This window comes from Cyrtonyx montezumae, unplaced genomic scaffold, assembly GCF_038088225.1.
Source record: "Cyrtonyx montezumae isolate F1298 unplaced genomic scaffold, pur_monq_1.0 scaffold_10, whole genome shotgun sequence".
Classification (NCBI taxonomy): domain Eukaryota; kingdom Metazoa; phylum Chordata; class Aves; order Galliformes; family Odontophoridae; genus Cyrtonyx; species Cyrtonyx montezumae.
Genome location: NW_027071826.1, coordinates 33846223 through 33862078, shown reverse-complemented (window position 1 = coordinate 33862078; position 15856 = coordinate 33846223). Strand labels below are relative to the sequence as shown.

The 15856-nt window shown below is 49.0% G+C and overlaps 1 protein-coding gene across 1 annotated transcript in view; it reads left to right on the top strand.

The window, feature by feature from the left end:
- Positions 1–1467: 1467 nt before the first annotated feature.
- The window catches only part of TYRO3 (TYRO3 protein tyrosine kinase), a 38065-nt gene continuing 23676 nt past the window's right edge, over positions 1468–15856 (top strand). The window contains exons 1-5 of the mRNA XM_065754805.1: positions 1468–1740; positions 4414–4597; positions 6805–6905; positions 10832–11002; positions 13647–13733. Of these exons, the coding sequence (XP_065610877.1) occupies positions 1653–1740; positions 4414–4597; positions 6805–6905; positions 10832–11002; positions 13647–13733 (631 nt within the window). The 5' untranslated portion in view covers positions 1468–1652. The remainder of the gene's footprint in view (positions 1741–4413; positions 4598–6804; positions 6906–10831; positions 11003–13646; positions 13734–15856) is intronic.

The following is a 15856-nucleotide window of genomic DNA, read 5'->3' as shown; positions in this document are numbered from 1 at the left end:
TTTCCTTGCTGCTCATGATCTGGCCCAGCTTTAGGGCACTGACTAAAGAATGATTCCCTAAGGTGTAAACGGCCCCATGTAGAGCTCCCTCCTGTTACACACCGTAGCTGCTGGTGGGAGTGACTGGAAAGCTGGGAGCAACTCTGTGCTGGCCTTGAACCAGCTGGCTTCAGCAAAGGACTTGTGCAGGGAGCACCTGAGCAGCCACCCCAGGGCTCCTGCCCACAGACCACAGCTGCTCTGGGTGCCCTCAGGCATCACACTGTTGTCACTCACTTGCTGCAGCTCCAGATGGGGCAGATCTGTTCCCACAGCAGAATTAAGGAGTAATGTGTGCCTCAGTGCTGTGTCCTTTGCCTTAGCACAGCAGGATTGTCACCAGTGTCACGACCTGGAGAACAAAGCTGCACATATTAATGCAGCAACACCAACAGCCAGGAGAGAGTATTTGTCTTTAATTCCTAAAAGCATTTCAGAATCACCAGTTCCTTTAACTGTACGGCAACACTGCACTTCTCTGTAAGTTTTCCCACAGCAGTTTGCACTCCGACTGGCAGTGCGTGCCGGATCTCTGTCCAATTTTCATGCAGCTCTTCCTGTTGAAATAAAGCCCTTCTCAGACATGCTGAAGCCAGATCCCCTGCTTCTGACAATTCCAATTGTTCCTCTGCTTCCAGCAAAGCCTTGCCACCTCGCACCAGCCCAGGGCCTGGCCAGTGTCACACAGCAAGGCCTTCCCACTGTCACGTTATGAGGCCTTCCCTCCTGGCAGACACATGCTCCCTTCCCTCCATCCCTTCCCCACCAGGCCCAGCAGGGTCACACTCCATGTCGGACCCAGTATGGCTCACAGGGGTACAGAGAGTTTGCAGGGCCACCACAAAAGTGCTGTAGTTGCTACCGTGGAGCTGAACGCTGCACTGAAATGCTCCTTATGGTGTCTTCCAACTGAGATTCTCACCATGATCCCTATGAAAAGGCGGCGCCAGATTCTGTTTTGTCAGCGACTTTCCCCGCACTATGTGGGTCACTTTGTGAGAGCGGAGATCTCCTCAGCCCTCTCCTTGCCCTCCCGCCAGCAGGAAGGAGGCCGAGGCTGTACATGCAGGAAGGATGGACGGAGCAGGCGTTGGACGGCACAGCCAATGCCCCGAGGTCTGCGGACCCCGCCGGCCCTCTGCCACCGCCCCCACGGAGCTGAAGCGCTTCAGTCCTCCGGCGCTGCCGCGGGAACACGGCCGCCCCCGGCCCCCCCCCCGCCCCCCGCATCCCTGCCCGCCCCGGGCCGTGCCGGGAGAGGCCGGTGGCGGCGGCAGTAGCGGCGGAGGGGCGGTGATTTTCCGCTCCGGGGGCCGCTCATGCATATTCATATCGTGATGTCAGAGGGGGAGCACGGCGCGCCGCGACCGCCCGAAAGCGCCATTTCCTGGCGGAGAAGGCGGTGGCGGAGGGCCGGGCCCGGCCCCGGAGGAGGTGCCGCGCGGCCGCGCACCGATAGAGGGAGAGCGCCCGGCACTCGGCGCTGTACGGAGCGGCCGCACCGCACCCGGGGCGTCGCTGCCCCGGCCGGAGCCGCCGAGGAACTTTGGAGCGTTCCCGCAGCCTCCCGGGGCGGTCCGGCGGAGCCGGGGGAGGATGGTGGTGCGGGAGCGATGGAGCTGAGGCGGAGCATGGCGCTGCCGCGGCTCCTCTTGCTGGGACTGTGGGCTGCGGCGCTCCGGGACGGCGCGGTGGCGGCAGGTGAGGAGCTGACAGCCCAGCAGCGGCACGGCGCTGACGCCGCCACAGGTGGCCGGGGCTCGACGTGCCCGCGGGGGGCGCGGAAAGCCTCCGGGGCCGGCGGAGGCATCGCCCTGGCGCTTGCTTCTCTCGGGTCTCCCCGGAGGAAAGCCGGGCGCGAGGCGTTCCCGGGCGGCTTTTGTTGGTGTTCCTTCTGAACTGCTTTTACGAAGTTTCACCTCTGGGGCGGGCGGGAGCGCCGGCGCCGCGTTGGGACGGGACGGGGCGGACGGCGGCACGCGGAGCGGCGGGGCTCGGGGAGCTCCCGCAACGGGCACGGGCAGCGTCCATCTCCCCCTCACTCCAGAAATAACTTCACCATACCCTACTGTTGTTCCTAGCCATCAAAAAATTCGCCTATCTCAAGAGTTTGCTTTTCACTCCTAAAAACCAACAGAAGCAGATCGGCTGCGTGCTATGACAACCGGTGTGTTCTTTTGTTGTCAGTTCTGTCTGTCGGCGAGGAATGTGGCATAGTTTAATTTCAAGCAGCCTCGGCTCGGAGGAGCCCGCCGGGCTGAGGTTGTTCCCTGCGCTGCCGGGTGAGAAGGCGTTGAGTGGGAGAGTAGAAGGAGGAAAGAGGGGTTAAAATCTGCTTCGGTTTCCTCTGTGCTCCCTCCTGTCAGCTGCGGGAACGGCACTGCAGATAAGGCTGCTTTTTTGTCAAGTAGTCGTGAATTTAACTAAAAGACCCTGACCTGTATTTCCTTGCTTCAGTTGGTCTTGACAGAGGGCTCATTATACTTCGGCGACGTGAGGAATTACAACTTGGGCTGAATGCTCACGCTGTATATTAATTTCCTCCAGCATTGATTTGTATGGGAACTGAAACTGTAAAGGGTCTGTAATGACACTTCATTGTTTAATTTGTGGCTAACTCGTCAGCAGAGCCGGCTGGGGAAGGCTGGGTAGTTTGCTTCTCCTTTGAGGCACCTGAGCTGAGAGTGCCCGTCGGTGCCCGTGCTCTCAGCCTCCTGCCCGTGCTGGTTTGCTGTGGCACAGAGAGCTGCTGTGCAGCTTTCAGCTTTCCTGTTTTGCTCCAGCGCTGAGCGGTGGCAGGGAGGCTGCTTTCTGGCACACACGGAGATATGCAATTTGTGTTACAGATGAGATAAGTAATGCAAGATTAGATCATCCTCACCCAAGGTGATTAAATCCTTAGCCCTGCAAACCAGCTGCAGTGCCTAACCTAAAGCTAGCTTACCAGTTTCGCTGTGCTTTCTGTCAGTTTGCCGAACAGCAGCAAGTAGGCAAAAACACGGCATGCTGGCAGCAGCTGTTAGCAGCTGGCTGGGCTTCTTGGGAGGATATCCTGCTGCCCACATTCAGGGCTGCTTGGGGTGCTGGGCTGTGTGCTTTCCCTGCTGCTGCAGGAGGTGTGGGGCTGGCGGGGAGTGGCATGCAGTGCACCTCCGGGTTCAGTCACCTTTGGGTGTGATGGAGTTGCAGAGCATCAGGGCTGCCATCTCAGCAGTGCTCTGTGGGGCAGTGAGGCATCCCGCAGGCAGCCAGTGCCCGTAACACACGATGGTACGTGGCTGCACCAGAGTAGGGGAGTGGTGGCATGGTGTTGTCAGGGTTTGTTTTTGTTGTTTTTTCCTGAAGGATGCGGAAGTCACTCTCAGGACATAATACTGGGCTGGGCTAGACCTGTTCTGATCTGTCGATCCTGTGCCACCACATAGGAAATGGCTATTCTCCCTAACAAAACCAGCTTCACATTCATTTTCCACATTCCTCCTTTCCCACGGTCTCCTTTGATCCTCTGGTTTCTCTTTTATTTGCTGTCTTTCTTAAACGTGCTCCTCCAGCTGGCTTCCTGCTCTCTTAATGGTAACACATTCCATAGATGCACTCTGCTCGAGGGAAGCACTCCCCACCCACCCACCCACACACTGCTCTGGGCCAGATGCTGATTGCTTCTGTGGCAGTGTGGCGGTGAGCAGCTCCGCTGGTGCTGCTCCTGCTGGTTTGGGGTCCCAGCTCCATGACCCGAGCACAGTGCAGTCCTTCTGCCAGGCCCAAAAACTGGGGAGGCTGCTGGGGCGCACGCCTGCCTGCATCGTGTGGCAAATCCCTGCTTTGTGGTGAGGTGTGCTGCAAAGCAGGCTTTGCTTTCACAGGTCTTGTAAATGTCACAGGAAGCCTCCCTGCCACGGAGGGACTGTGTACGCCGAATAACATGGCATAATTGAGTCTTTCTTATATCCCAGCTCTTTTCAAATGCGTACAATGGAGCAAGCAAGATGCTTTCTTTGCGGCACAGGAGTTCTGCAGCTGAAATGAAAGCCAGGGGAGAAGAGGGAGGTGTGGTACTGTGGTGAAAACGTGCTCAGTGCAGACAGACCACAGGCATGGCCAAGCTCTGTCCCTCTGGGCTGGTTCTGCCCCACAGTGTTCCCTAGTGCTGAGTGAGCAGAGCTGGGAGCAGCCTCATGTGCAGGATGAGCACCACCTCTCTCCGCTGTAGCGATCTCAGTGCCTTCGGCTAATGCTGAGCGGAGGCGAGACCAGTGCTCTGTTTGCAGAGCATTCTGCTAGGGTACATAATTCCAGAGCGCCAACCTGGAGTAATTTGCTGTACTCCAACCCCCCTTTTTCTGGGGGTGGGGAGGAGTAGTATTTTTCTTCTAGGTATGAAGTTTACAGGATCTCCAATCAAACTAAAGGTGTCCCAGGGTCAACCCGTCAAACTAAATTGCAGCCTGGAGGGAATGGAAGATCCCGAGATGTTGTGGATCAAGGACGGAGCAGTGGTGCAAAGCGTAGACCAGGTGTACATTCCAGTAGATGAAGATCACTGGATCGGCTTCCTCAGGTACACCAGATCCAGAGAACGAAGAATATCACGGAAACTATTGCAGTTTTCTGCTGTCAGCTATAGCTGTGTGACTGCAGTGAGCCTGATGGGCAGGGTTCTTTGGTCTGCAGTTCAGCATATGGCAAGGGCATAACTGAGAGCAGAACTGAAGCCACTGAGGGCTGAGACGATGCACTGGAGCCCTACTGGTTTCCTGACTGCTGTGCTTACAGGTGCTTTGCTAACACTCGTGCTGCTTGAGACGTGACTTCGAGGTGAAAGGATGTTCTTGCCTTGTTTGTTCATCTCACTGCTGTGCATCTGGAAGACTAACGCCTGACTTACAGGTTCTCTTTCTTGTACTCTGTTCTCTTTCTCTCTTCCAAGCTGTCAGTGTGCCTGAGGGTTGAGCCTTGCTCGTTGAAAGGAAAACACCCAGGACACCATCTGCTTTCTCTTTTTGAGGAAGAGTGTTTGGCATCTGAACCTTCCCTCAGTTATTTTGCACAGATTTTCCTAATACATTTACTCCACACGATACCAGGCCTGCCCTGCTCAGAGGCTCGAGAACTCCCTTCTGCAGAGCAGCTCTCTGCACACTTAATGCAGCAGAAGGTGGATGTTGGTGAGTTCTGGAAGTGAGTTAAACAGGATCCAAGCTTCTCCTGAGGCTCTTTTTCTGTACGTAAAGAGAGCTTGTACAAGCAAGTATGCCATCACTCTGAGGGCTCGACACTGTTGACTGACTGAGAATCAATCTTCTGAGCTGAGGCTTCTTCTCGTCTTAGGTCTCTTGGAGTGGCATTGCATGGAGTCTCCAGTTCCAGCCACAAAACATTTCTGTGAATTGCCTGTAATAAATGTTCTGATAGGAAAAGAACTATGCCCAGTGAAACTGCTGCATAACGTTATGTTATAGAAACAGTTTGTCTCAAATCTGTACCATTTACTTCTTCCCATTCTGCTTTGCCTCTGTCAATCTGATCTCTTCTCACATCTTGCTTTTTTCTGCTGAGAGTTTTCTGCAGCCCCAGGGCAAAGTTAGGGTGCTCAATCCAGATGTCTCCGTGTTTCTCTCCTTTTTCTTCACTTGTACTAAAGCAGTCCTTTCTCCCACGCACTGTGTGACTCTCTGCAATTGCTGTGCTCAGAACATGTGACTGGATAGGCAGGACAGCTGCTTCCAGGTGAAGGTACAGCTCTGAAAATCAGGCAGTGGCAGGACCTTTGTGTGCATTCGAGAAAAAACTCTCCCTTTTCAGGCTTCCATCCTGGGACATCCCTTCCCCAAATGGGACTGCTGGTGTTAGGAAAGTGGGTGTCAGATCTGCTGAGGATCCGTGCATGGCAGTAGACACGTGGCTTCTCATCTGGAGGGGGCAATAGGCACTGCTACACTGATGGGCACTAAGAGTCACACTGGTGCCTTTGATAGCTGAGACCTTGTAGTTTTGGGACCAAGTTCTTCTGCCTTACTCAGTACACTATCTTCATGCTAGAGGCAGCTGAGATGCTGCAGATATCCAGTGGTGGAATGAGGAGCAGAATTTCTCCTATGAGCTGTTCAGTCGCCATGACTGCTTTCCCCTGCTGGGATACATCCTTTCAGGAGAGTTATTGCTGAGCAAGGGACGATGTAAAAAGGTTTGTAGGATGAGGTCCTGTTCTGCGGTAGGCCAGTGTACGCTCTTTGAAAGCACAAACTGAGAACCTCAGATTGTTTTGCAGTGTGAAATGCTTTAGGATAAGAATAACACTGAGAACAGTGAAGTGACCTGTTTATTTCTGTAGGAGGCTGTCCAGGCACCTAACTGAGGCAGAACAGTTGGGCTCGTTGGAGGCGTGTGATTTGGAGTTTCCCACTAGCTCAGGCAGTGTAGGCCAAGCTGTCACCCTCGAAGAGCAGGAAGTCCTGACTCAGGACCGAGGAGAAGTCTGACCCCTTGCAGTTCTCCAAGGACTTAAATTACTGGCTTCCTGGCAGGGTATTTTGGAAAGAGGCTGTCTGCTGTGCTGAGGATCCTTCCATTCACCCTAGGGAGGGGCCTCCTTTCTCCACTGGTTTTCCACATGCTTTGTGCTGGCTATTGCCCTCCTCCCCATAGCTGGCTGCATTTCCGTGGCTGCTGTCTGTGCATCTGGTTTGCCAAATTCTAGAGGGTCCTTTGGGGCAAAAACATACTTTATCCACATAAAATATCGATATGGCTTTTGACTTTTTTCAGCCTGAAATCCGTCGAGAGGACAGATTCTGGGAAGTACTGGTGCCAGGTTGAGAACGGGGGGAAGAAGGAAGAATCACAGCAAGTGTGGCTCATAGTGGAAGGTAAGGAGGAGGAGTAGTGCTGGTTTCCTTTCAGATTGATCCATCAATATATTTTAGGTGGAAGTGATGAGAGTGGGTTGCTCCAGTGACAGGCTTCTTTGCTCTGAACCGTTGCTGATAACCACAGTGAGATTGCTACGGAGCAGGGGTAAGAAATGATAGGGTCGTAGCTTTGAGGAAAGGAGCCGTCAAGTTTATTAGCCTTCTGGTTTTATTTTGGCACATTTCCTTCCAACCCCTCAATCCACTGTTTTCAAACAGTTCATAGAATAGGTTGTAAGGGATCCACGGGGATCATCTGCTCCAGCCTTCTTCCCGAAGCAGGGCCTCATCTGGTTTTGTGTCTCAGTCAAACAGATCTTTGAGGGCAAAGTACAGCTTTAACCCATTTCTGAGAGTTTTGGGTGAAGCACTGTACATCAGCGCTTCATAGGCACAACTTGATGTGGCACCATTTGCCTAGTCTTATCTGACAAAGAATAACTTGTAGGTGGTTGTCCAAAAGGTGCCTGAAGCTGAGTGGTTTGGTGGCTTCTCTCTGCCTGCATTTCATTTCCCATAAGCCTTGTTAGGTCACTGGAAGCTGGTAGTAACTGGATGGTGCAGTATTTGGTGAGGCAGTTGATGGGAACCGTGTATTTGCATAGAGAACTGGATTCTTGGGTGTAATCATTAATATTTCGGGCCAGAGGTAAATCAGTGCTTTTAAAGAGGAGGCATGGGTTGGGTGATACTGGAGGTGGTGTAGTTTGGGTGGCATTTCACAGCAAATGTCTTGCTCGTTCAGAGCTGTGGAGTCATTCGTAGCGGTTCTAATGGGAAGAGGAACGTTGTCCTGCAGCTGTCTTCATGAGTTCCAGGACTTTGTTCACCTAAAACTTCAGGTGCGGCTCCATCTGAAGAACATTGCGTATGGCTTAAAATTTTCTTTGTGCAGGGTTTCTATTTCTCTTCCAATTGCCATGGCCCGCTCCAGAGGTGGCTGCATTTGCATGGTGGGTGCAATCGAGTAGCTCAGCGTGTTGAGCAATCTGAAAAACAAAGGAGCCCTTCTGGGTAATACAAGTGGGAAAAAAAACAAAGTCACAAAATCCAGCTGCAGCTAGAGAAAGGGGAGTGCTGAGAATGAAGGCCAAAGCTTACAGCAGAAGCACAAGCTAAAAATGCATCTAGTCATTTTTATGAGAAAAGCAAGTATGACAGACACTAGTTAAACCTGAACTAAGTGTGTAGTCATATGAATTGTGAGTTAGTGGAAAAAGATAAAAAACTAACAAGTGATAAGGGGTGGATTTAAAAATAATAAACTGAAACCATCTACTGTTAGCATAAGAAAATGCTAGGGAATGCAAATATCTATCAATCCCCACCTTCAATGTTATCTCTGAATGTATTTCTTCCCCGAGTGTACCAGCTTTATCTAGAAACGATTTGTTGTTTTAATAGTGACTGTTCTCTGACTGAGAGGGAATCTTTTCTGGTCACATACCCAGCCCTCAATAGGCACTGACACCCTTCAGTATGCTGTACAGTGCAGGTATAGACTGTTAGGGATCTAGCTTACAGAGAGCTATTTAGTATCTATGGGTGGAGATCCACTTAGTCTTTATCAGACAGAGGTTGGTGTTCAAACTGTGTCTGTAATACAATGCAAATGTTTGACTGTATGAAACAGTCCTCAGAATTTACAAAAAAAAACAAAAAAAAAAGATTGAAAATGTTTCTGGTGTAGAAACTAGATTCTGGCCTTCCTAAGAACATGATAAAGTTTGATGCCTGAAGAGGTAATCCAAGAGGCATGCTGCAGAGCATGACCATCTGAAAATAAGGGTTATCTTTCTTACAGAACTTTTCCTCTGAAATTACACCCCTGACCATGGGGCTGTTTCTGGGGCTGCTGACCCCATCGTGCCTATGGAGTCAGCACCCCAGCCCAACCCACATAGGCAAGTTCCCCTTAATGGAGCTGGAGAAGATGATATTCCCCTTAGATGCTGTAACAAGGAATACACAGGATCATTTTCTGATTTTTGCCATTGCTTTCCTGGCTGTTGGCTGCTAGCTGCCTCCATGGTGTGTCTGTGAGATGTGGGTGTTGGCGCTCACCTCCCGCTGGGAACTGGGAGGCTCAGTGTGCCGCAGACAGCAAGGTGTCCAGGTAATGTATTTACAGGGGCAGTGCAAGTTACTGAGCTGGATGAGTCAGCTGTACTCCCTGAACGTATGAGAGTTTTTAATTGTGGTCTTGGCTGATCTGGTTAGTTGCTCCCAAAGTGAGAAAACCTGCCAGGCGGGACAGGATCCTCCCGAAAGGTTACCTCGGGTGCCATGGCAAGGGGACAGTGGGCTGGGATCCAGCTCACGGGTGGAAGAGACGCTGGTATTTTCCCTTCAGGCCTCCCTTAGAAAAGCAGGACAAAGCAGGCAGAGGTTTCACAGGTGGTATCTGAAAAATTAATTCTCCTCTGTTCTTTATGTGTGACTCCAATAAACAAGTAAAACATGTAAGGAAAAGTGAGCAATAGATCATGGTATGGCTATACCTGTCGTGAGCACTGGTTTTTGTGCAGATAGGCACTGTCATTCCTGTGGTGGCCTATTTTTAGAAGTATTTTAGTTGATTCATTTACTTGATTTGAAAGGGACAAGTGGCAAGGGGGAGAGGAAGACACAGAGAAGCTTCCGCAATAAGGACACAAATGATGAGAAACAGAGGACGCTAGTTGTAGTGCAGGGGGAGTGTCAAGCATTAGGCTCCTAAATCCTTCTTAGCACCTACTAATTGCCTGCTTTTAGATGTGCTCAGCATCTGCCATGCTAGTTGGAGCCACATGGGCATGTCACCTCTGTCTGAGGACAGACAGTGTGACCTAGGCATGTGAGGGACCAGTATTGTTGGTTCCTCTTTCTGTTAGCAGTTTCCCAAACACATTCTCTGTCTGGGGGTGCCTTATTTCTCATTTCAGTGTAGACAATGTCAGTAGCAGCTATGTTTAGGTTTAAAAGGGCTCAGCACTTCTCTGGGCCTTCATCTCTTCTACCAGTCACCAGAAGTGGGTATCACTTGTTACTGATGGCTGCTGAAACTACGTGACTGGTTTAAAACACTGAAACCACCAGAGGCTTGGCACTGCCTGTAAGAGGAGGTACATCTCTGGATGCACTGTGCTACACTCAGCTATTACCAGTTGAGAGAGGTCCTGAGGTAAACCTCACTGCAGCTCCTTGAGGGTCTGATCCAAGGCCTGTTGCATCAAGCAGGAATTTTGCCACTGTGACAAACAGATACTGAGCTAGTTGTGTTTGTGTTAGCTCTGTAGCAAATCACCCCCAATTCCAGGGCAGCCTGATTCTCTCAGTGCTGAGCATGCTGGGTGGCCCCTCTGTACAACGTGGCTGTGCAGAATGTTGCAAGTGATCCCTGCATCTCATCAGAGGAGTTCTTTCCTCATTCAAGTGCTTGTTACTGCCACTAGTTCAATGTATTTTAAGTAGTGTCAGTTTTTAATGCAAGAAGTGGCAAGAAGTACCTGCAGTTGTGTTAGATGTCTTAAAAATTATGTCAGGCATGGCTGGGGGTATGGACTGTTGCCTCTTTAAGCTCCAGTATCTCCAACTGAAAAACTGAGCAAATACTACTGTTAAAGGCTATTTTATGGGAGAGTTTTGAAGGAGTCTTGGTGAAAGAGAGGTTTTCAAAGGCATTTTGGGAAGAAAGCACTCTTTTCTCACTGACTTACAGTTGCAATGTAGGGCCATTCTCATCCTGAAGTGATCTAGCATATCTTGCGAAGAGCTTAGGATGGGTCAGATTAGGTTCGGGGCAGGGTAGCTGTGCGTTCAGCATTGGGCACTGGTATTAGTGGTAAAAAATGGAGATGGAAGAAGCCTCTCAAGTTGCTATCACTTGTCTGTTGCTTTTCTAGGTGTGCCCTACTTTACTGTGGAACCTGAGGATGTGTCCGTGTCCCCTAATGCCCCGTTTCATATGGCCTGTGCTGCTGTTGGTCCCCCTGAACCAGTGACAATTGTCTGGTGGATGGGAGACTCTAGAGTGGGGCTTCCAGACATCTCCCCCTCCATCCTAAACGTGTCAGGTAAGGCTTCTGCCAGCGCAGAGGGTCACTGAGTATTAAAAATGTGGAAAGGGAGAGGAGAGCTTTCTTCCATATGTGTTTAAGTGACACTGAGTAACCAAACAGTATGGGAACAGTCTTTGACTGCGTATGAGGGCTGAGAGATCATAACTGTAACATATGAAGCCGTATTATCTTGAAGGATGATGGCTGTATTTTCTGCTGGTGCGTAGGCTCCTCAGAGGTTGGGTGAAGCTGGCACTGTGATGGAGATGCTACTGAAGAGGTGATGCATTGGGTGCCTCTTCTGTTGTTACACCTACGTGAAGGGCGTTTATGGCTTTATTAAATGACTCTGTTGTTGATATTCGGCTTAGAAACCTAAAAGCATTCACATGCAACAGACACCATCTCCTCTTTCCATGTACAGCCATGTCATGCGCTGCTTTCCTCTCTCCCCTTCACTCTGGTCTTGCAGCCATGTTGGATGCTCTTGACATTAAAACCTGACCTCCTCATGCACTTTGGCACTTTTAGGCTGATTGTATTGGTGGTAAAATTGGCTGGTTGACAACCTCAGAGACCTATGTTTGCTCTGGAGCAGGTGGTAGTGCATGGTGGTAACACTGCCTTCCCACTGGGAGCTGGTAGTGTTTCAGGCTCTCCTCAGCCTGCTCTCAGGGTAGGGCGATGTCTATCAACCAGTAGCTATTCTTGTCATTAACCTCCTACAGGTAACTTAATTTTAGTTACTTGTCCAACAGCTTTGTGATGCATCTCTATGCTGCTATTATGGTTGGCAACCCTGAGCCAAACTTGAACTAGCTACATTTTTATGACTCAGATTCATCTCTGGGGCCTCTTCCTCAGTGTTAATACAGTTAACACCCAGGGGGAGTTTGTTTCTTTAAATCTCTGGCCATCCTTCAAGCTATCCAATCCTATTAAGTGTTCCCTTTAAACCTAATTTGTATGTAAATCAAAACTTGGTTTGTGATTTGTGATGGTTTTATCATCTGCTCCCTCTTCTACGTAGTTGCTGGATGCTGTTCCAAGTTGGAAATGAAAACTGTTCCCTTATGATATAATCTGCTGGTTGAAATGAAAACTAAAAATGCTGATAATTGAAAGGGGGGAAATGATAAAAAAAAAAAATGTCTCTTTTCTTCCACTGGCCTCATCTTATGGTGCCTCACTAAACTTTTGACATTGTAGGGCACTGGTGGAGCTGGAAGGTCAGGTGCTGGCATTTTATCTCTTATTTAATCAGAAGGAAAAAGACAAAAATCAGTACTTTTCTTGCCTGAAAACTCACTTCTGAATTACTTAGAATTTTAACTGTGTAGGACTCATTGGGATTTTTTCTGGGGGGGGAATCTTCTCTTTGCTGGGGCATGTCAAAAGTTGTGCATTGTTAGCTAATGAAAATGTCAAATTCTGCAGAAAACAATGATTAAATACTGTCCAGAAAGCAAACCTTTACAGATTTGTGAAACAGTTTGGTAAAAGGACTGTTGTGTTTGGAAAGGGGTGCTGGCAGTGGTGTTGGAGAGCGGGGGGGGTCTCAGTTTGTGGTGCTCTTTGCATTTTCCTGTTTTTGATCCTGTCTTTGGAAGGAGCCTCACATGTCACACTTTTCCACTCTGCTGCATGTTGGCAGCCTTTTCCTCTGGCTGACTGGGGTGAGTGGAAGGATCTCAAATGTATTATTCTTTTATTTTGTGGCAATCCCTCCTCTCCTCTACTACATCTTCTTTGCAATACTGTCAGTCTCAGGCTCTTAGAAGATGAATCACAGGGCAAAAACAGACATTGTGCAGGCTGCACTGTATGGTTCTGAGAGACCTTTCCCCTCCTGAACTGCAGGCTCATAGTGTGCCAACACTCAACCTTACTCAGATAGAGCCCTATAAGGCAGCTGAGGGCCAGAATGGAAAAAAAAATGCTGATTGGTCACAGTTCTCTAGGCAGCTTTGCAAATGTGTCCCAGTCATGCTCAATTAACAAATCCCATATGCATCTCAGAGCAGTAGGATATCAGTATGATGCTGTGTTCAGACCCCGTGGCGTGGATAGGTGCTCACTGAAGAGAGGGTGCATGACCATCCCATTTATTGAGTCACCCCTGCAAAGTGCCCCCATGCTGACACAGCAGCATTTTTCTTTCATTTCCTTTGCATGTCTTCCAAAGTTGGATGCAAGGTGAGGGGCACGTGGGCATTAGCTGTAAGCCTGCACATCTGGCTGGAAGCCTGCTGGGTGGTGGCTATGCAGCTTGTAGAGGAGCTCAGGTGTCAGGCTGAGGGCTGGAGTGCTGATGAGACGTGTGGTTCAGCATGATCCTGCTCCAAGAGAGCAGCGTGTGAGAAAGGGACATCTTCTGATTGAGTGCTGTGATCTGCTGTTCTGCCAGGTTCGTCCTTCTTTTGCAGTGCTTTCTGAAGTTCTGAGGGAGGCTCTTCTACACTGCCACGCTCTTTCCTTTTATAAGTGTGGTTAGCACGTTAATTACATTGATATCCACGTGCTTTTGATTGGCACCCAGCTCAGCCCTCCAACTGCCTGTACAGTATGAGCTGGATATCACACCATTGAAATGCTGCCGAAGGTTGGAGCTGGATTCTATAGCTGTTTGTTTTCTTTCCTCTTCTTGGCTGATCTCCAGGTGTTAATCAAAGTACAGTGTTCTCCTGCGAAGCTCACAACGTAAGGGGATTGTCTTCGTCTCGGACAGCCACCGTTCAGATTAAAGGTGAGAGGATGGGGGCGGGAGGAGGGTTTGTGGGGCTCCTTAATGTGAGGGGCTGCTGGTGAGCTGCTGACTGCAGCTCTCAGCAGCCAAAAGGATGCTTTGTGCTCTGCTGTCAGATCCTACTGCTGTGCAAGGCCCTGTCCCAGGCTGTTGGAAATAAAGCAGCTCTGATTCAGGAATGGAAATGGGATGTCAAATAGCACTTTCTGCTTGAAAAGGAGGGGGTCAGAGCCATCAGATTGTTTGTGAGAGATGTAGCTGGATATCATCTGAACCATCTCTGGGGAAACCTTTACTGCCTGGAGATAGATGGGTATTCTTAGTGCTAAAGAGGCCATTACTTCTGCTTGCTTCAGTTGGCATCGCATTAGATGCTGAAAAAAGACATGGAAGGTAATCACCAGTGGCCAATAAAGCCTACTCATCCACACTGGTTTTATAGATTTTACTTTTATGTTCTTCACCCTTTAGAAACTAGTTCCAAACAATTCCTAGCCCTTGCATGGGCAGCTGCCATTCAGAGTCCCTAATCTGATGGCAGACCTCCTTGCAACCAGGTGACTGAAACAGGAATAAGCAGAGCAGTCAGCTCTTCCTCTTTTTGTTGGGATGCTTCAACATTTGAATTTTTCATCGTGCTTTAATGCGCATTCAGTGGCTTGATTATCAGTTTCAGGAGAGACGTGTCACAAAAATCATTTGTTCCAAGGAACAGCTTATTGCTCAGCCTGAGTAACAGCAACCACTTATGTCTGTATCAGACTTACAGTTGTAGCAGGGAACGTGCATTGAAGCATAGCTCAAAATCCAGCTGTAGATCTGCCGTTTCTACAGTGTATTTTTCTTCAGAATAAACATTGTGGTTACTGCTATGCCAAGAATGCAGCATGCTGCACTAGGAAGATTTACAACTTAATTTAGAAACCTTTGGAGTTGTTGCCTTAAAGGCTTGTCTACGCAGGGGAATTAGTTATTGTGGAATATATCTTCTATGGATATTTTTATCCTGGGATAGAGTTTAGTTCACAGAGCTATTAAACTTTAAAAATTGCATAATACCATAATTGGAGATAACATTTGACATAAACAATCTATTTTCTTTCTCTTTTTCTTTTTTTTTTTTAAACATTAACACACGTTTAACCATAGATAAGATGATGGGATAATGCAGAAAAGTGCTCCAATTGTTTCAGGGTCAGCCATCACCTGATGAACCAACACAACTTATTTGTGTAGGACTTACACCTTCATACACCTGCGTGCACACTTCAGAGCTGAAGGACGTGAGTTTCAGTGGTTTGGCAGATGATATGCCAGAATGTGACATCTTCTGAAGAGAGAAACAGGTTTTAGATGTCAAATCCAGAGCTGTAGTTGTGTAGCTCTAACTGTAATACCTCAAAGATCTAGCTGAAAGGGGAGTTATAAACTTAGGGAAGGGGTGAGGTGCTTCTAAAGAGCAGCAGTTGGAAGATCTGGAACAAACACTGACAAAATTCAAGCAGAGCTTCTCAACAAGGGCATTAGCAGGAAAAGGAACTGGCCCAGTTAATTTAGTCCTTGATCCTATACACATGTGGACTTGCAAGATACTACTCCTGGGAGCAGTTGTCTGTACATGTATAGTCAAAGCCTTCCTCTCTCGCACAGATCTGTCTGCTAATGAGGACTTTGAAGTCCTTCTACAACTTATTAAACCATTTGTTTCTTCTGTGTTTCCAGAGAACAAATATTTTTGCTAGGGCATTGACAAACTGCTAACATTTCTTCCTCTTTGCTACTGTTGTTGTTCATTATCTATTCTCGGTAGTGCCCAGAATGTGCTCGTGTACTCCAAGCAGAAAATTACTGTTATTGGAGCCCACAGTCCCCGGCAGTGCACAAAGCCCCATTGTTTCAGGCACTCTGCAAACACAGGGGAAGTTAACTCACATAATCTTAACGCTTAAGCTGCTGTTTTCAACTGCCTTTGCTCTTGTGTGTGCAGCTAAGACTTTTAGGGTCATATCATGTGTTTCACAGTATGACCACAGCCACTCCTTTTATTTCAGTGTGTGATAGGGAAGTGTCTCTGTCCCTCCTGCATGCTGAGGAATTAGGGGAAGGTGCAAGCAAGCTGACCC